Below are 20,308 nucleotides of genomic sequence, written 5' to 3' on the forward strand. Positions count from 1 at the left end.
TAATATAACTTGAAATAAAAATATTTGCTTACAGTGCTTTTATGAATTATGCTTATTTATTATCTGTCTAATTATCTGCTAACATATTTTTTATTGATATACTATTTTTTTATTGAATGAATAGTACTTTTAGTCATTATAGTATTCAATCAGATTCTTCATCCTCAGCATCTTCGTTTTGACTGTATTCGTCATTTTCTTCGCTATCACTTTCAAATTTAATATGCTCCTTTCTTCTCTTGCAACCAATGACTGTAGCAATTTTTTGATAAATCTTAATTGGTACTATCATAAGGAAAGAAAGTGGACCAATGTATTATTTAATAGCTTCAATTTAATCATTATATTCTAAAATCTTGATATTTTACTCACTTGAATTAGTTTTGTTCTTTTTTTATTTAATTTTTTAATATTCATAACCATTTTCATCTTCATCACAGCTTTCTTCTTCATCTGAATTTTAATCTTCTTCATCCTCATCTTCTTCTTCTTCATTTTCCAAATGGTTTTTATGTTCTGCACTTAAACCATTATTTTTACTTTGTTCTACTAATAAATTCATTTCCTATTCGTTTTTAGCTGCTTCAGAAGGAGGAAACATTTACTTGTAAACATTTTGTTCGTTTTTTTTCATTATCTTAAGCTTTTTGTATATTCTTAAGATATTTATTTTATCAACATCTTTCTAAAATTAATTAAAAATAATTTTTTTCATATTTTTCATTTTATTTGAAATTTACTTTAGCCAATTCTAATGCTTTTTTTAGATAAACAACTGACTAATCATAAAATCTGCAATACATCAACGATTCTCCCTTTTTACAATTTGCTTTTATACTTTGAGGATCAATGCTTAATGCCTTTTAAATATCCAAATAAATCTCGCTATTAAGCCAAATATAAAAAGTTTTACTTTATCACAAACAGCAGATGCATTTTCATATTTCTTTAACTTAATAAGAGTTGTCGCTACATTAGTCAAAAGAGGAAGAATATTTTCTTACTCCATTCTACTTTATATCTTATAAATAACCTTATTTACTGTAATCAATTTAAAATAAATTTATTTTTTACAACTGGGTCTGGGATTTTAAACTCAATACCCATTAATCCCTAAACATAAATATCAGCTGCTTCTTAATATTGCCCTTTCTTAAAAAACCTGTTTCCCTTTATCTTTTGCTAATGAATCCATTCAAATCTTTCTTCCCAAGATAAATCCTATTAGAATATTAAATAAATTTCAACTAAAACTTTAAACTTCTGAAAAATTTTGTTGCAAAATTACTTTTAACATTTTAGCAACCTAATTCATACGATTCTATCGATCTAATTTATCAACCATTTAATCTTTTTTGCTATTTAAACAAATAAAATGAATCTATTTGCATTTATATTTATTTAATTTTCATACATTAATTCAGTATCACCTCTATCCTAATTTTTAACTCTTGCTACTTCTAAACGTTCATCTTTAAATAAGTCGCTTAAGTAGTCTTTAATTGAACTAACTTATTCCATGTCTTCATCATTATCATTGTTTTCCTCTGCTTGCTAGTTTTATTATTATGACTTGCTCATATACTCCAAATTATTTACAGACTAATTTTAAATAAATAAATAATACAAATTGATAAAACGAAATAAATAGAAATTATATTTTGAATAAATAGCAGATATATTTTAAACAAACAAACAAACAAATTTTGTTGTTTATTAAATTTAAGTAAATTAACACAGAATATAATAGTAAAGTTCTTTAAAAAAATTTTAAATTGCTAAATTTAAAAAAACAATATTTAATTTAGTTAGATGAATCTATTCAGAAAAGCTCCTTTTGATAATTTAATTAGAATTATTTAGAAGAAAAAAAAAAATCTTAATTGATAAATAATAAATAAATAATAAAATATTAAAATGCAATCAATTAATAGATTTTATTTCAAAAAGAAAATATTTTTATAAACTAAAGATAAATTAGATAATGTAATTAATGAAAAAAATCAGTAAGATTAAATAAATTATTTAGAATAACAATTTAAAGTAGCTTGTTGATATTGATGGACAGCTAAAAATTATAATTTTGCATTTCTTCTTAGTTTTTAAATTAAAAAATTATTTGAAATTAAAACTAAAAATTTATTTTTTACTTCAATTTTACAACTTTTAGTTTGTTTGATCAGTAAAGTATGGATGGGATCAACGTTTTTTAGGTAATTTAAATCTTAATATTTTATCTTGGTCTATATTTTTTTAAAGTAAAACTGTCATTTATTTTATATCTTTAAATTAATTATTTAAATTATAAAATTTTTGAAAAGAAAGTTAAATGAAATTATTTTAAATATTTATGCTTCTTCATTAGTTAATATAAATATAATTTTAGTAAGTATTTCCAAAAACTAGCTATTTTTAAGAGTTAATGATATATATATATATATATATAAATTTTAATTAGTATGTCCGTCACATTATTTAGCTTAAATTTGCTTACAAAATAAAGTATTTGAAGTACCCTAGCTTCAATTTAATCATTATATTCTAAAATATTGATATTTAGCAGATTGTATTAGTTTTATTCTTTTTTTATTTAATTTTTTAATATTCATAACCATTTTCATTTTCATCTACATCAAATAAAATAAAATTATCTTATTATGGAAGTCTTGGTTTTAGCTATTAAAAAGAAATAGTGGAGAAATTAACAAAAAGAGAATGAATGAATGAATGAATGAATGAATAAAGGTATATTAATTTACTTTTTTTTTTTAAAAAATATTTTATATCCAAAATATTAAAAATTCTTTTCTTATTGAGTGATTTATTATTAATTTATTTTAATAAAAAATACTTCATAAACTTATTAAATAAAATAAAGAATCCCTTTGTTAATTTATTTTTAATAATTTGATAAAGGTATTAATTAATAATCTTTTATTGAAAAATACTTATCACTCCTTTCTTCTATTTTTCTTCTTTTAAAAGAAATAATGAATTTTATGAATTAGTAAAAATTAAAAAATATAAATTTTTTGTAAATACCAATTTTAAAAATTAACATAAATAAAAAAGAATGAAAATTTCTTGATAATATGCTTAACAAAAAGCTTTCATTATTAGAATAAATGAATATATTACCTACCTATTAATATTTAGGTGGACAAAACTAATATATTTGGAAAATAAAAAATGATGATCATGAATGGATGGATGAATGAATGAATGAATGTCTATCTATCAAGTGAGTTAGTTTGAGATAATTTTAGATAGCTTTATTAAATGAGTTAGAAAGCTAATTAACTAACTAACTAACTAAATCTAAATTATTTATGAAGGATACTTAAAGTAAATAAAGAAATGCAAAAGAATAATTCATGATAATAAAGTAATAGATAGATTGAGAAATTTATTTGTATCAATATATAGTGTTGTTTATAAATATTATATAAAAATAAATAAATTTGTTGTAATTAGATAATTTGGCGTTCTTATATTAATATATATGATAGTTGTTAATCAATCATTAAATAGTGATAAAATAGTTGGTTAAATGTGATTATTTCAAGTTTATTATCTTTTAAGCTTTTTTAAAAGCTAAGAAAAAGTATATATAAATTAAGAAAAGGTTTTCAATAATTATTTATTAAAATTAAAATGAGAGGTATATTATATTCTTCGTCATGCTAATCATCATCCAACGAAGATAGATACTTTAAAAGTGATTCTTAACAGTCAATTTAGGATATAGCCTAGGAAGGGTATTTTAAAAGACCGAACCTATCTGAGTCTTCCAGTGAATCTAATTTACATGATTTAGAAATTCGAAAATGTTATAATTCATAAATAAATGAAAAACTTTGGAATCCTACCAAACGAATACAGAAAAAGCAAAATAAAGATGCCTAAAATAAACAAAATTAATATTAGATTAAAAAAATTTAGAACTAGCTAATGGTAGCAAAAAATCATGCAAATTTGCTCTTTAATTCGGGTTTACCAAATACTATAAAAGAGTTATTTATTACTAATGATGTTTATATAGAATTTGACAAAAATATTCCTAATGATATCGGATTTGAGAGATACCGCGCTCTTTAAAATGAATTACGTCCTATTTCAAAAATAAAATATTTGAAAGATAGCAGTTTTCTTGTTTTAGAATTTGATGAGTAGAAAAGAGGAACTTAAAATTTTGATCATATAGTAGAATATTTAAAGTCTATGCAGGACTAGAATTTATATTTTTTGGCTTAATGCCTATCTACATATGGACAAATAATGTCATTTTCTAAATAATTAGAAAATAATATTCCTGTTCACGAGCTGAAGTTGATGTAAATGAGAAACAAGACACAGTTTTAGCAGTATTTAGATAATGACTTACCTTAAATTCTAAATAAACTAGATAAATCTAAATTTTATGTTTATTATGTTTATGACATGACTGAAGGATTTCACAACTAAATCAGAAAATAGTATGGAATGAATGAAAAATTTATTTAACTCTTTGGATCTAGTGTAGAAGAAATTACAAACTTATAAATGAGATAAGGATGGTTCAATTTCACCTAGTTTAATGATAGAAATAGACAGGGCATTGAATACTTCTTAAACACAAAAGCTGTCTATGAGAGCTCATTTAATTTTAATGCAGTTGATATTGGCTTTGAGTATGAAATGGTAACCATTGAAAATATTAAAGTATTAGTTAATTGTTCGCCAACATATAATTTTTGCTTCAGCAAAACAGATTTTAACCCGATTTTTCATAATCAACCTCTGCTTATCGGGTTTACTTATCTATTAGAAATTAATCTACAACCTAATTCTAAAAAAATGATCAGGGATATTAGAATGAAATCTCAAACAAAATAATTTGATCCAAAATAAAACTAATAAAAGTTTTCATATGAAAAGTATGATTAGATAGAAAAAAATATTTACTCAAAAGATTTGTCAGATGAAAGAAATTCATATTATCATTCAAACGTAGAAAAATTTAAAAAAGTCTTTATTGATGGGATTGAGAAAGAAGCTGATAAAGCTAAAAACCAAGAAACAGAACGTGATAAAATTTGTTAATTTGTTGTTATTTAAAAAAAGTGAAAAAATAATACATATACTGGTATTAAAAGCACAAGATAATAATTAGGCTATTAGAAATTAAATTTAATTATAGTCAAATTAATTAATTAATTAAAAAAAAATTTATTAGCTTTTATTAAAATAATTAATTATTTTACTTATATTCTTACTAAATCTATAAATTAATAAATATATATATATATATATTCTAAATGCATGTTTGAAATTCAACTTTAATTCAATTATTAAAAATATTTATTTTTTAAATTTAATTTTGAAATTAATAAACTTTTTTGAATTAAAGATTACTTAAATTGACTAATCTAATATATAAATAAATAAATAGTAATTACTTAAATAAGTTAAATAAATAAATAAACAAATAAATAAATAATTAAGTAATTAAATATTTAAGAATAAAGTACACATCAACTATACATTTTTATATCTAAATACTCTAAATTAGTTAGTTTTTTTTCATTTTCTAAATATTAAATTTAAAATTTTTAACTCTTTCCACACATAATAATGTCATTGTGTTTAATTGGATAAGGACCAATCTCTTCGTTGTACATATTTTAATGGCTATAAACACATTATATATCAGGTTAAATCAAATTAGGTATACTTTAAAATCCAGTAAGATTTATCCAAGTTTTTTCTGTACTGGCTTTTCTTTATTAATTACTATCATCATAGCCATCTCTAATCAGCCATTAATTATTTCTTTTAATTAAAATTAATAAAAATATTTTGTTTGTTTTTTTGCAGCTTTAAACAAATATTTAAAGAAAATATTTATCTATTTATTGACTAAATAAGAGAGAATAACAAACTAAAAATTAATTTCTCTTATAATCAAAATGAAAAATAAAGAAAGACCAAAAATAATTAAATGATTGAATTTGAATTTGAATTTGAAGCTGAAAATGAAAATGATTTTTTGGAATGAAATAATTAATATTGAAAGTAATAAAATATTGATTGATTGATTTTATTTACTTGTAAACTATTTCAGTATTTTTTCGAGAGACATGACGAAATCTAATTTATATATGATTTGTATCTAATCTTCCTATTTTAAATATTCTATTAGGTGCTTAATAGTTGTAGAACAGATAATAAGGTTTTATCTAATGAGGATTAGAATCATCGTATTTGACTAAGGCACGAATATAGGGTCGATAGTTTTAAAATAATAAGGGTTATTTATTTTTTTATTATTTTTCTTCATAAGTTAAACTTTAAAATTCTTTTGATTATTGGTATTTATATCTGTGTTGTTATTATGACTGGGTTAAAAATTCCTTTATTTTTTAGAAAACTTCATTTTTTTACATGGGAGAGAAAAAGTAATCTTCAAACGTGACATTTTTTGTTTACTTTTCAGTGTAATATTTAATTACTTATTATATAACTTTAAAAACTTCAGATTCTTCATCTTCTTCATCCAGGCCGAAATAGCAGCTATTTATTTCTAATTGCCACTTTTTATTTTCTATTTCGTAGTTTAATCTGATTTAATCATAAATACAATTCACAATAATGTCCTCAAACGAGTTCATTTTTTCGTAGTTGTTGATTTACTCAAAATAAATTTAAGAGTTTACTCCTATTGTAATGATCATATGAGAGTAAAGTCGTGTATATTTTTCATGGTGAATAAATACTTTCGTGCCGTTTTAGCTCTTAAAATCAACTAGATAGGCTGCCCTTTCTGGAATTATGAATTTTTTAAGAATTGGTAAAATAAAGCCTAAGTTAAGTATCTATTTGCATATTTTGTAAAGCTGTTTGTACTAAATTAAGTGATTTATATTGCCTTCTTTTACTGCTTTGTTCTAAATTTTTTAATAAGTCATTTCAATAATCTTAACAAATGAATAATAGCTTCCATAAAGCCTTTAATCTTCAAATATATAAGGTCTATACACAATTTTACAATGCATTCTAGATATATCAGTATCAGTTTCATCAGCATTGGGAGTAATATCGTTAGGCCTAATAGTAACAATTTTTCCATTTTAATTAAGAGTTAGGAATTACTGTCTACCAATTGTTAAGTCCTAAGTATTTGTATTTTTAGATGTATCATCTATTCCATAAGCTGAAATAAACCATTTTTTTTCTTCATAATCACTAACTTTCTAAACAAGTATAGACTTGGTATTATATTAGAGATTTTATTACTCATTATTATCTTTTTGAGTCTAATAATATTGTTTACTCTCATCTCTTAGAATATGATTTTAACGATAGTATTAAATTTCATCTTTAAGGTTTTCTAAAGAAGTCTTGGTTCTTATTTTTAATGGGATGTTTTAATAGTTATTACCCTAATAAACATTCATTTTAAAAAAAATAATTTAAAGTCAATCTAATTAAAAAAATATAATCAATCAATCAATCAATCAATCAATCAATCAATATTTCTCTTTTTATTGCTTAAATAGAGCCATCTATTAGAAATATAATATAAAAATAATTTTTATAGTATCATATGCTCTATTAGCTTGACTGATTAATATAAATTTATGCAAATTTACTTATTTAAATTGCTTTAAAATGTCTGGATGCTTTTTATTGATAATTTAAAATAATTCTTCATCATCGATTAATTTTTTTAAATAATTTTCTTCTATATTTATGGTTTCTGGATTCTAAACACCATTGAATTTGTCCTAATAATTATTTCAAAATTATTTTAAAAAAACTGATGAGATAAAATAATTAATTAATTAATTACCACAATAATTTCATTTCTACTTGTTTGTTAAAATTGATTTTTTCCTTTTTATAGAGTTTAATCTGTTTATAAATTCTCATTTTAATCATATATTTTATCCTCTTTATAATGAGTTTATTAATGTTCTTATCCTTCTTCTTCGTCTTCATCGCCACTATGATGCATATCTCTGACTTCAGCATTCATCTATATAAATAATTTATTGAAAATTTTAATTTATTTCTTAAAGTTTTAATTTATTTTACATTGTTAAAATAATCATAATATTATTCCATATTCTCACAAATTAGTAAATAAATAAATAAATTCTTTTCTTTTTTTTTATCAATTATTAAATTATAATATAATTTGATTAAAAAAAAATTTAAGTGATATTTAAAAAAAAGATGTTTTCACCATAAAATTAATATTTTAATATTTGATTAAACAACAAAAAACATATATTTTTATCTTTTTGTCATTTAACTAAAAATGATTTCATTTTTTTGTTCTTAATAGAAAAATAATAAATAAGAAAAATATAAACTATTTCAAGTTCTATTTTAAAATGTGAACCAGCTCTCTTAAACATTAAGTCAATTTATTAATATTTAATTTTATTTCTTATGTTGAAGAAATTTGATTCTTTTTCTAATATTAAAAAGTTAAAGCTTTAAAATTATTAATAGAATACAATCTATATAAATTTTATATATTAACTTTTTATAAATTCTATTTATTTTTTTTATTTAATTATTTTTTTTTTTTGATTAATTAATTAAAAGATAATCCTTTTCTTTTATTTGCTAATTTAATACAAATGTTTTTACCAAAAAAAGTAAATTAATATATAAAATTAATAAACTGTATTTTTTGGCTATGTTTTTTAAATAAAAAAAATACTTTAGATTCTATTCTCTATTAACAAAATTTTTGATAGATTCACCAAAACTGATCTGATTAAGAATTTTTATCAATAATTATTTTAGAATTTTAAGACTATGATCACAGAAAATCGCCAAAAAATAATTTCATCTCTTTTGGTTTTTACCAATTTGAAAAATCCTCTAATATTTATTACCTATTTATTAAAAATATATTTTCTTTTTTGGATTTTAATAATTTTATTCTCAATCTACTAAGCAATAAAAACAATAAATATATTTATTTTTTATGTTTATTATCTTTAATCAAGTTTTATTTTTATAAAAATGAATTTTTTGATTAAACATAGAATAAAATAATTCTTTAAAAAATAATAAATAAATAAATAAAAAATTTGACCAAAAACGATAGAAATAAAGATTTCTCATGTTTGTACTTATTTATTTATTTTACATAATTAATTTTTTTTTTTCAATCAAATTTATAAACTGAAAGATTTAATTAATTATTTTTGAAAGTAATTCTAAATATTTTAGTTAGATGTTGAGTTTTATCTAAAAGTCGTTCTTCACCACCTTAAAGCAAGCCCAATTACTACAGTTGAAAGCCTTTTAGCAGAGGCTTAACTCAATGGTTGCATAGAATCTTTCACCCCTTCCTTTGGAAGAGAAAAAAAGCATGCAGACAATTGTTGGCAATTTCTTTGCAGATTTTTAAGAGCTAGAAATTTTTAGAAGTAAAGACTTAATTTAAACTGATGACAAAACAAATACTCCAACTAACTCTTGGGTTTAGTTGAACATCCCTATCACTTCAAACGAAGTAGTCTAGAGCACAATGTTTCGTTTTGTAAATCAACATTTCATTTAATTCAAATATATTAATTAGATCAATAGTAATATTAAACACATTGTATTGTTTTTAATATTACTATTGATCAGTTATTCTTTTTTGTTTACTTACTTACTTACTTAAATAAATAAATTAATAGGATAACCAAATTAGAATAGGAAGATTATTGGAGTTTTTAGATTTGTTTGCAGGTTATATTGGCTACAAACACTGTCAATTAGATAAATTTGCTTAAAAACTCACATTGGTAACTGCTTGTGTTGACAATGTAGAATTCTACTCTGATCTCTCTACTTAAAAAGATATTTACCTCAAAGGATATGTCACTTATGTCGGAAGAACTTCAATCGAAGTCAAGATTGATATGTATTAACCTAGCGATAAGGGCGAAGAAGATTTAGTAGGCACCTCTTATTTCTTGATGGTGGCTCGTAACTCCTAAGATCACTCAAAAAGGTTAATAAATAAATATAATACGATATTTGCTTTTTTTTTTGGATAGCTTTTAAGTTTATAATTAAAATTACTCCTTTAAATTAAATTAGATTTAATTACAATAAATTTAATTTAGATATGCATTTCAAGTTAAACAAATTATCATTTTATTTTAATATAAATTTCTAGTGTAGAAGTACCTAAATTATCATTCGAAAATGAATTTAACAAAGACGCTTGCTTGTACAGAGAATAAATTGGATTCCAAAACTAGAAAGCAAGAAAATTGAAATCTTAAATGTCTTTCCAAACTGCTGAGCCAGGCAACTAAGAATCAAAGTTATTACACTCATTCTTCATAAACCCATAGAATTATTTGAAACATCTGCCTATTCAAGATACTAAGATAGAAAGCATATAATTGATGCAATATCAAGTAAAAAAAAATTATTCCCTCTCTTTAAAATAAATTCCAAATAAAATATTTATTCTCAAAAAAAGTACAGAAATATTCACATGAAAATATTTGGAGGTTTCTTAATGAGAAGATTAATTGAAATTGGATGGGTATGCGGCCATCTACATATAAAAGGAGTAGAAAGTCCTAAAATGGTTTATTTAAGTGACATTTAATTCCACTACCCAGTTGAAATAGGTTCTATGGTTTCATTTAAGTCACATGTATGTTATACTTAAAATAATTTCATGGATGTTAAAATACAAGCTGAAGTTATTAACCCAAAAAATAGATCATTAAATTAAAAAACTACTGAAATGCATTTAATTCTTGAGTGTAAAAACGACGTTCCTCCCGTCTATCCTCAGCAATATGATCATGGTATTATGTATTTAGAGGGAAAAAGAGTTTTAGAGTCATTTTTATCAGATTTATGAAATGAGCTAATAAATAAATAAATACAATTACTTACTTGCTTATACTTCTTTTTCCATTTATTAATAAATATTTTTTAAAATAAATAAATAAATAAATAAATAATTACTGTGTGTTTTCACTATGAATAAAACAACCGATATAAAAAACAAAAAGACATTTTTTTCAAACAATCTTTAATTGTTAACAAAAGATTTATAAAACAACTTCCAAAAAATATATCAATCAGAAATATATAAGTTTTTTCATACTTTAATAAATTAATTGTTCAGTAAGTAAACTGTTTTTGTAACATTTTACATATTTTATTTTAATTTTCTATTGACTCAAATGAATTTAATGTTTATTAAAATTACAAATATCAAAAAAAAAGTACATAAACATTTTCTTATCTTAATTAATTATTTTTGTTATATTAAGCATTTTTTAACACTTTTGTTGATTCAAAAAAATAAAACTTTATTTATTACTATTAAATATAATACTAATTTAGAATATTTTTGAAATTATTCACAAAAAATATTTTAATTTTAAAAATCATGCAGAGTATATTCAAATCCAGATGCTTTTTATATAATAAATATATATATTTTTTTTTTAAGTTTTATTGATTTTAGATTTTATAAGACTTAAAAGTAAAAAAATAGGATTGATTTTATTTTTTCAATACTTTTCGAGAAATTTAAATGAAATAAAAATAGTTAGGTTTAGAATTAAATTTGCGAAAAAATCTGCTTATTTTGAACAATAAAATATGTTTTCAATCCATTTAAAAAAATACTGTAGAATATTCAAAAGTTTGAAAATTTACTAGAAAGAAAGTGTAGAAAATACAAGTCGTAAAAATTCGGAAACTTTTTCTATATTAAGAAATACTGTAAATAAATATAAAAATTCAATAAAACTTAAAATATTTTTCAGTAGTTGGCTAATCAGATATTTTTTTTAATTTTTTTGCTTTAATTTTGTTTATAAAATTTGAATTTTATGGCTTTTTATTCAAAAATACTATTATAATTAATTATTAATTTATTATTTTTAAATGATTTTATTCCTTTATTATTAATTTATATACTACAAATCCTCATATGTGATTATTTATTTGAATATACCAATGTCTGAAAATTTATAATTGAAGAAACATTAATTTTCTGTTTATTTATTTAAAATATAGACTTTAATATAAAAGCTTATGGTATATTCTGTGAATATTAATTACTTTATACAGAATTTGATTGTAATTTACTCTGATAGGTGTTTGTTTTGCTTAATTGTTTTATTTATGTAAATTATTAATTATTTAATTTATTTGGTTTGAAAATGAATAAAAAATTAAAATATTGGAAATAGGAATGAAAATAATAAATAGGGTATAAAATAGAGCTTAAATAAGTATTAAATTAGTAATTTGAGTTTATATATTTTATTATATCAAAATATTTTATTATTGATTGATTGATTATATCATTAAAATTATTTATTTATTTATTCTTAAGAAGAAGAAGAAGAAACCTTTTTTTATTTATTTATTTACTTAATTATTAACAATTATTTATAGGAATTTCTTTTCTTTTTAAGCTTGTTTTTTATTCATTTGATTGTTAGTCTAGCTAGTCTTTGGTAGTGATTGAAAGTAAAGCCTTTTCATAGAAGTATAACTACTTAGTGATCGTTTTCATATAAGGGTTGATTAGAGTGTGTGTTTACTTAAATATTATTAATAGATTCATTTCTTTGTTAAAGTTCTCTTAATCTAAGATTTGAAATAGCCTCAATTCTATTTTTTTCATGGATTTGAATACACAGCACATATATCCCTAATGGAATTATTGAAATCAATATCAGAGGATCTAAAAGAAATCCTAGGATGAAAGCTAAAAAACCTCCAAGTAAAATAATAAATTTTTTGAACAAAGAATTAGTGTGCATATTGATATACATATACCTATTCATAATTTCGAAATATCCATAGAGAGCTAAAATAGGTCCACTGAAAATAATAGCAAAAGGAAGTAGTATTATAACAGCTATTAGAGTAAAGAATCTGAGAAGATATATTTTCCACATTTGCATATTTTTCACTGTAAATCTTTCACTTTATAGGAAAGGACATCCAAACGGATTTAAAGGCATCATATGTATTTTAGTGTAAGTGTTTCCACAAAGCCAACACCATTGATACTAACAAATCGAGCTTATTTATTTTTTTTAACATTATTTGAATTTAGATTAATTAAAAATTAATTGCATTTTATTCATATTTTAAATTAAATAATTAAGATTAATTTTACCAAGTCATATGATTACAACCTTGTACTTTCTGTACTAGTGATTTGCATTTGTTGCATCTTTAAATATCTCGTGAATCAGTAAGGTCTTCTATTTCTTTTTCTAGTAGATCTTCACAGGATATACCTTGGTGCTCTATTCTATTGCATTAACAGCAGATAACAATTTTGCAAGAATCACATTTTGCATTTTTTTGATCTTTATCTTTTAGCGAGATAATTTGATCACAATTTGGCGTGGGGCAAAATCTTTTTAAAGGATCTTTGTTGATGAGAGTGTTTCTAAGAAAGATTTTATACTTTTTGTAGAGAGATGCAGTAGTATGATCAATGATAGTTTACTCAGATAGTGTACAAGAGCAATGAGGACATTTTAAGTTTTCAATTTTAGATATCATAATCTCTTCAGATAAATAAGTTCTAAAACATTCAATGCATATTTCATGGTTTTAGTTATTAAAATAGAGCATACTACTTTCGTCTACTTGATTATAGCAAATCTAACAAGTCATAGTTCTTTTCCTTAAAGGAGACCTCGGACTCATTTAAACTTAAAATGTGTTAAGTTGTAAGGTCTATTAATTAAGTAAATTCATGTTTACGTCTTTTTCTGACTAAGAAAGCATTTCTTTTATATCTGCATTTTCTAGGCAATCTTGTTAAGAGAGTTCGCGAATATATTGTCTTATTGAAAGAGCAGTATTGATGTTTTCTAAGCTATTTTTTGCATGCATTCTTTTTGAACTTAGGCATATTTCACAGATATCATCGTTGATGTTGCTTCGAGGCAAAAAAAAGTGCAAATGCTGGTTTTCTTCATCTGTTGTAAAGAAAGAAAGTGTTTCTTCCATACTCATACAATTTTCACTTACTAGAATAAAAAACGCAATTTCGCTTTTAACTTTCATTTCTTTTAAATTCTTATACAATTCGTACTAAACAGGTTTCAATTTAAGCTATTTTATTAAATTCTATGATCTTGTTAACTAATTCTATTTATCAATATATGGTTAAAGCTAGTTTAAATTCTAATTAATACTGCGATCATCTTTTAAACTCCCTTTTTCTTTTTAGATTGACTCTTAAGATTCTGATAAAAGAGATTTGTAGTGAATTCTAAATGTCTAATTTTATTAACCGGGTATAACCTGTAAAGATTATTGCTGCTATTGATTATGCTGCACAAAACCAGGCAATTAGCTATTTGAAAAGCTATAAAGTGGAAACTTTATATCTTATTACATTTAATTGGGTTTTTGCATCAAATTATGGGAACTTTCTACATTAGTCTCATCTTTTGTTTAACCTGCTAATCTATTATTATTAATGTTGTTGTTATTATTAGGGTTGCTGAAAAATCTATTCTCTCCACTTTCTGCTATAATCTCTGAAAAGGATGTGTTTTCATTAAACTCTCCGTTTCCCACTTTGCCTGAAGCTTTTTATGAATGCAGTTTGTTATGCAGAAATAGTTAATTACTCATATTTAATTTAAGTAACTAAATTTTGCTATCCCGATTTTTGTTTCTGATATTTCTTGATTTAAATCTTTAAAATCTAAATAATAAATCGCATAATAACTTTTTGCTGACTATCAAAATTTATAATTGCAGAACCACAAGATTAGTTGGTGATACTAAAAGCACTTAAACTATTATTTGCATAAAAAATTATAATATGATTAATCATTCATTCCTATTGTCAAAAATTTTTTATTATTTTAAACTGAGAATAATTTTCCATCTTGGTAATAAAAATTTATTTTTTATTATCTATCTAAAATGTTGCTATAAAATATTTATTTATTTTTTTTATAAAACAAATTAAATTAAATAAAATAAATAAATTAACTCGATTTTTAGTTAAAATTGATTATCATTTTTTAATAAAATAAATTGATTAACATTTTTAATAAAATAAATTAACTCCTTTTTTAGTAAAAATTGATTATTAACAAATGAGTTATTTTTTATTTAAAAGAAAATGCATTTATTTGTAAAATATATATTTTATTTTTATTCAATCTCAAGATTTTTTGAATTTAATTTACATCAATTTAAATTTTTTATAAAAAGTGAAAATTAAATCGTATTAAAAAAAATTGTTTTAAAAAATTAAGTTTAATTCTTAATTAAAATATGTTTGTTCAAAAAATTTGAATTAGAATTTTTAAAAAAATGGTAGAAGAAAGTTGAACAAATAATTTGGAATGAATTATTTATTAAATCTGATATTGAAGAAAATAAAATGTGAAGGAAGATATAAAAATGGAGGAAGGGCTGTTTTGATAAATTTTGTAAAAAAAAGATTGAAAAATGAAGACTCTTGTTTTTGTTTGAAAAAAAATTAATTAAATGAATAAATAAATAATCAAGTGAATAAGTAGATGAAGGAAAGCGAAGCAAAGAATATGATTGCAAATGCATTAGAAGAATATGAAGAGTGCAAGCAAATAAATAAGAAGAATGAAAGGGGATGAAAAAAAGAGATTGAAGAGAAGGGTGAAATAAATTAAAAAAGAAGGAAGGAGAAAAATACGATTAATAAGATAAAAAAAGGATAATTAAAAATTTTGATATAAAAGATAAATTAAAAAGATAATAAGAAGAAGGATTAAAAACATAATAATTAAAGATGACTCACAGTTACGGTTATAGAAGACAAACTAGAAAGAAATTCGCTAAGGCCTACAAGACCAAGGGTCACGTTAGAATTTCCAGATATCTCACTACCTACAAGGTCGGTGAATACGTTGATATCATGGTTGATGGTTCTCAACACAAGGGTATGCCCTACAAATTATACCACGGAAGAACTGGTAAGGTTTTCAACGTTAACCCCAGATCCATCGGTGTTATTGTCCACAGAATCGTCAATGGTAGATATATTGAAAAGAGACTCCATGTTAAAATTGAACACGTTAGACCTTCCAACGTCAAAACCGCTCTCTCCAAGAGATATTAAGCTAACGATTAAGCTAAGGCTGAAGGTAACAAGGCTGGTAAGAGAGTCTCCACCAAGAGAAACCCCGGCCAACCTTTGGAAGCTGTCCAAGTCCAAGGTGCCGTTAACTTCTAACACCCCAAGGTCTTCAGAGAAATTTTCTGAGCGCAATGTAACATACTAATAAGATAGTAATTTAATAAATAAAGTTTTTGCAAGTTTACATTACTATTGAAAGATCATCTCTCAATTCTATAAGCTATAGGTTTAATAATGGAAATTTACTTTGTTATGATTTATACGTTTATATTTATGCTCAATATATTTCCATATTTAAAAGTATTTAAACTAAATTATTTTCTTATATTTTTCATATTTTAATTCTCTTTATCTACTGACCACAGCAAGCAAGAAAGCAAGCAAACTATATAGCTAACCAAATTAATCAACCAACCAGTCTTCTACTAAAATAAGCAATATAGCCGAATTCTCTGAAACTCTCAGCATAATACCACTAATTCCTATTCTTCTCTCTCTAAAAAATACAAATAATGCATAATAAATCAACTAAATAATAGGACTCTTGATTTTTATTAATAAACAAATTCAGACCAAATATGTCAAATAAGCACAAAAATATATAAATAAACTAATTAGCAGCTTATAGCAGATAAATCGAAAACGAACAAATAGATACTTAAATATATATTAGCAGCTATTATTTAAAGTAGGAATTGCAAAATAAAAACAAAATGATCAATCGAGTTTATTAGAATATAAATGCCACTTATTAAGGTTACTTTTAATAGCATCATATATATTAGTGAATTTGAACGAAGCCAGCAAGCTCAAATAAACTCATAAATTATAAAAAAGGGAGTAAGTATTTTGATCAATAAGCAAGAATAAAAAGTTTGCAGATTATCTATCTATCTATCAATCAATCATTATAAATAAAGAAGGGAAATTTTATTAAATGCACATTCAGTGCTCATCCATCTTTTTTTACTCTTGTTTGAAAAATCAATTAAAATTTTAAATCCACTACAAATTAAAGTTCATAAAATTGAATATCCAAAAGCTGTATTTTATAAATTTAAATTTTTGGTAATTTTGAGAGAGAAGGATATAATGTTGGCTGGTTGGTGATAGTTGTGTCAGTTATTTTTAGTATTTGGTGGTCTAAGTAAACAAAAAGACATAATTAGTTTGTATAAAGTTTTTATATTTCAAATAATTATAATCACTAAAAAAGAAATAAATAAATAAACAAACAAACAAACAAATATCTTTGTGAAGCCAAAAATAAATTAAAATTTGCATCTAATATATTATTAAGATATATTCATACATATATTAAATCATATCTTAATTAATTAATTTACTCAAAATCTTTTTTTTTGCAAATTTCTATTGATGAAATTTATCTGACTGTGAATCTATCCAAAATATAGCAAATTCATATATCAAATCAAAATTTACTATTTTCAATACATTTTTCTGTTCACAGGCAAATAAATCGAAATTATTTTTGCAAATATTCTTAAAAATAATTTAATTTTTAAAATTTAAAATAAATATTTTAAAATTGTTAAAAATTTTAATGTTTTTTATGCTTTTGATAATAAATATTTGAAAAAAAAGTTTTAAATATTTCAAAATAAAAATTCTTTATTTGAAATTTATTAGTATAAATCATTTATTAAGTTGAAATAGCACAAAAAATGTAAGATAGATATCATGGATCGATCTATCTTGTAGTAAAGTAAAAAGCAATGAAAATTATTATTTAAACTTATTTAAAACCTTGAAAAAATTCAATTTTAAAAACTCTTAATTTTACTTATCATAATAGATAGAACTTAAGAAATAAATAAATATTATATATATTTGTTAAAAATATCTTCCTAAAAATAAACTTCCTTTAGTTGACTTCAATAATTTAAGCTCAAATGAAAATTATTTATCAACCTTTATTAATTAATTTAGATAAAAAGATAAACAGTATTTATTAATAGTCCTTTTAGTAATTTAAAGAAATCTAAAAAGTTATTTTATAATATCAAATATTCATTTTAAAATTAGAAATATAAAAATAAAATAAATTATTTAAATTAGTTTCACTTTCTTTAATCATTTGGTGTGTAAAACAAAACTAAAAAATTTAATTTTTAGATTAGTTTTTGTTGATTTAAATAATTTCAAATAAAAGTTTTTATATATTTTTTTGAATATATTATTCTATGTTATCATAAAAGTATTTATTTATATATATTAGTTAGTTGTATTAATTATTTTATTGAAAAAAATAAACTCAAAAAATTTCAATAAATATAAAATATTTATTATTTTCATCTATTTTTAAATCAATTAATATCATTTTCTTTTAAGCATTAGTTAGTTTATGGGTTATTATTCATTTTTTATTTCTTAAAATTAAATTAAAAGTGTATTTACATTTATTAAAATAATATACTAATATTTTTAATATATGTAACAAGTTATTATTTATTCAAGTCTATTTCAAATTACTTTTTTAAACAATAAATAAATTTGATATTCGATTCAATTTCGATAGAATTTTTTGAATTAAAATTGTAATAAACTAGAATTAATTAAACTATTTAAAAAAATATGTTCAATAAAATGCATTTTGATAAAAAATTAATTTAATTTAATTAGATTAGACTGAAGTAATTTAAAAAATAAACGGGCATTAAGTAGAATCAAAAATTTACTTATGATGAAAAGATGATAAATAAGTTTACTTACTTGTAGAATATAAAATGTAAATACAAATACTGAATTAGATTTAAATATATTAGATGTAGCTATAAATATATGAAAAATAATGTTGTGTTTATCTTTTTGTAGCTTTAGAAAGTAGCAGCTATCACATAAATTTTTTTATAGTTAATTATAACTCAGATCTACTAGGTTACCAATATTCAAGCTAAATAAAAGAATTCAGTTTCAATCTAAAGGCAAAAGAATTATTTTATTTGGTAACAAACTCAGATAGATATATTATTATCATTTATGCATATAATTACGTATGGTTGGATAGCAAAATATTTTTTTAATATTTAGAATTTTAAAGACTAGTTCATTTTTCATGGATGATTATATATAGTGCTCCAGTTTTATTTATTTATTTATTTAATTCTAAAAAATAAATTGTGCAAATAACGATCTTTACTAATCTTTAACATATCTTTTTGTGACTGGCTGACTGACTGACAAAATATATATTATCTGAGGGATTGACTGATTAGGGTTTTTTATGCTATTTTATAGTTACATCTAGATATATTTTAAAAAGAGTAATTTTTATCATCTTGGATGAGTCCTATCTCGATTTAAAAAAAATAAATGACTGATTTTGAAAATCATTCATTAAATATTAAGGGTTAGATTGGTATTTTCATTCACTTTTTGCCATCAACTGCTTCAATAAGAGCCATTGTTTTTTCTTCAGAAATCATGCTGTATTCATAAACTTTCTTATCTCCTTCAACTTTTTATTTGAGAACAACTAATTCAATATTCTTGCAACCACTTTAAACAACTTCTAAGAGGACACGGCAGGCTAATTCAAGACACTTTTCTTCGGCTAAGTACTCTTCTTAGTAATTCTTTTCAAGGTTTTCCATAACAGTCTTTCTGTGCTTTCCTAATGCGACAGCCTTCCATTCAGTGCAAGCACCACTGGGATCTGTCTAGAATAAACGAGGTTGTCCCTTGCTATCGAAACCACCTACAAGGGTAGAGATACCGAATGGTCTTGCACCACTCTTTTATGTATACTTTTACTAAACACTAGCAATATATCTTGCAATATAATTGATCGGAACCCTATCATCGTAATTCAAACTATAGCTTTAACATTCTACTTTTGCAATGTTGGTAAGAATACGAGCATCAGGAGTCAAACCAGAGTAGCAGATGCAAGTAGCGTCATCCAAACGTTAAACCTTACGAATGGTTCTGGTTTCTTACAAAATTGTGGTTGGGTTCTTTTCAACACCCATGACTATGCAATCAGTACCTCTAATACCGATTGAACATAAACCCTAGTTGACTGCAGCCATAGCATATTCAACCTAGAACAAGTTACCTATTTTACCAAAAACTGTAATTGCAGTATCGTAAGACATCTATATTATGCTTTTTAACTTTTTTTTTGCCTAAAATCTTAACTTT

General features: G+C 22.5%; 7 protein-coding genes across 7 annotated transcripts; 3 read left to right on the top strand and 4 right to left on the bottom strand. All coding sequences in view use genetic code 6, as the record gives it.

The window, feature by feature from the left end:
* Positions 1-145: 145 nt before the first annotated feature.
* On the bottom strand, positions 146-1,581 carry TTHERM_00666480 (tetratricopeptide repeat protein; the record flags this gene model as incomplete). Its single annotated transcript, XM_001020017.1, has 6 exons — positions 146-685; positions 741-860; positions 914-1,021; positions 1,075-1,221; positions 1,289-1,358; positions 1,415-1,581. 6 exons carry the CDS (start codon positions 1,579-1,581, stop codon positions 146-148), a joined length of 1,152 nt encoding a protein of 383 aa, XP_001020017.1.
* Positions 1,582-3,654: 2,073 nt separating this feature from the next.
* TTHERM_00666500 (hypothetical protein) lies at positions 3,655-5,106 on the top strand (the record flags this gene model as incomplete). Its single annotated transcript, XM_001020019.3, has 1 exon — positions 3,655-5,106. The coding sequence occupies one exon, from the start codon at positions 3,655-3,657 to the stop codon at positions 5,104-5,106; it is 1,452 nt and encodes a 483-aa protein (XP_001020019.1).
* A 407-nt stretch (positions 5,107-5,513) lies between these two features.
* TTHERM_000666519 (FHA domain protein) lies at positions 5,514-8,163 on the bottom strand (the record flags this gene model as incomplete). Its single annotated transcript, XM_012798584.1, has 5 exons — positions 8,077-8,163; positions 7,832-8,017; positions 7,632-7,766; positions 6,088-7,421; positions 5,514-5,811 (listed from the first exon to the last, which is right to left on the bottom strand). Exons 1-5 carry the CDS (start codon positions 8,104-8,106, stop codon positions 5,514-5,516), a joined length of 1,983 nt encoding a protein of 660 aa, XP_012654038.1. The 5' UTR covers positions 8,107-8,163.
* Positions 8,164-9,235: 1,072 nt separating this feature from the next.
* TTHERM_00666520 (acyl-CoA thioester hydrolase CGI-16) lies at positions 9,236-10,876 on the top strand (the record flags this gene model as incomplete). Its single annotated transcript, XM_001020021.1, has 4 exons — positions 9,236-9,544; positions 9,687-10,003; positions 10,172-10,418; positions 10,484-10,876. The coding sequence occupies 4 exons, from the start codon at positions 9,236-9,238 to the stop codon at positions 10,874-10,876; spliced, it is 1,266 nt and encodes a 421-aa protein (XP_001020021.1).
* A 1,642-nt stretch (positions 10,877-12,518) lies between these two features.
* On the bottom strand, positions 12,519-14,646 carry TTHERM_00666530 (Ibr domain protein; the record flags this gene model as incomplete). Its single annotated transcript, XM_001020022.2, has 2 exons — positions 12,519-13,068; positions 13,166-14,646. The coding sequence occupies 2 exons, from the start codon at positions 14,644-14,646 to the stop codon at positions 12,519-12,521; spliced, it is 2,031 nt and encodes a 676-aa protein (XP_001020022.2).
* A 1,150-nt stretch (positions 14,647-15,796) lies between these two features.
* TTHERM_00666540 (60S ribosomal protein L21) lies at positions 15,797-16,270 on the top strand (the record flags this gene model as incomplete). Its single annotated transcript, XM_001020023.3, has 1 exon — positions 15,797-16,270. The coding sequence occupies one exon, from the start codon at positions 15,797-15,799 to the stop codon at positions 16,268-16,270; it is 474 nt and encodes a 157-aa protein (XP_001020023.3).
* A 3,263-nt stretch (positions 16,271-19,533) lies between these two features.
* Positions 19,534-20,262, bottom strand: TTHERM_00666560 (proteasome subunit alpha type protein; the record flags this gene model as incomplete). Its single annotated transcript, XM_001020025.3, has 1 exon — positions 19,534-20,262. One exon carries the CDS (start codon positions 20,260-20,262, stop codon positions 19,534-19,536), a length of 729 nt encoding a protein of 242 aa, XP_001020025.1.
* Between the last annotated feature and the right edge of the window lie 46 nt (positions 20,263-20,308).

The sequence above is a fragment of the Tetrahymena thermophila genome (genome assembly GCF_000189635.1).
Source record: "Tetrahymena thermophila SB210 genomic scaffold scf_8254579, whole genome shotgun sequence".
Lineage (NCBI taxonomy): Eukaryota > Ciliophora > Oligohymenophorea > Hymenostomatida > Tetrahymenidae > Tetrahymena > Tetrahymena thermophila.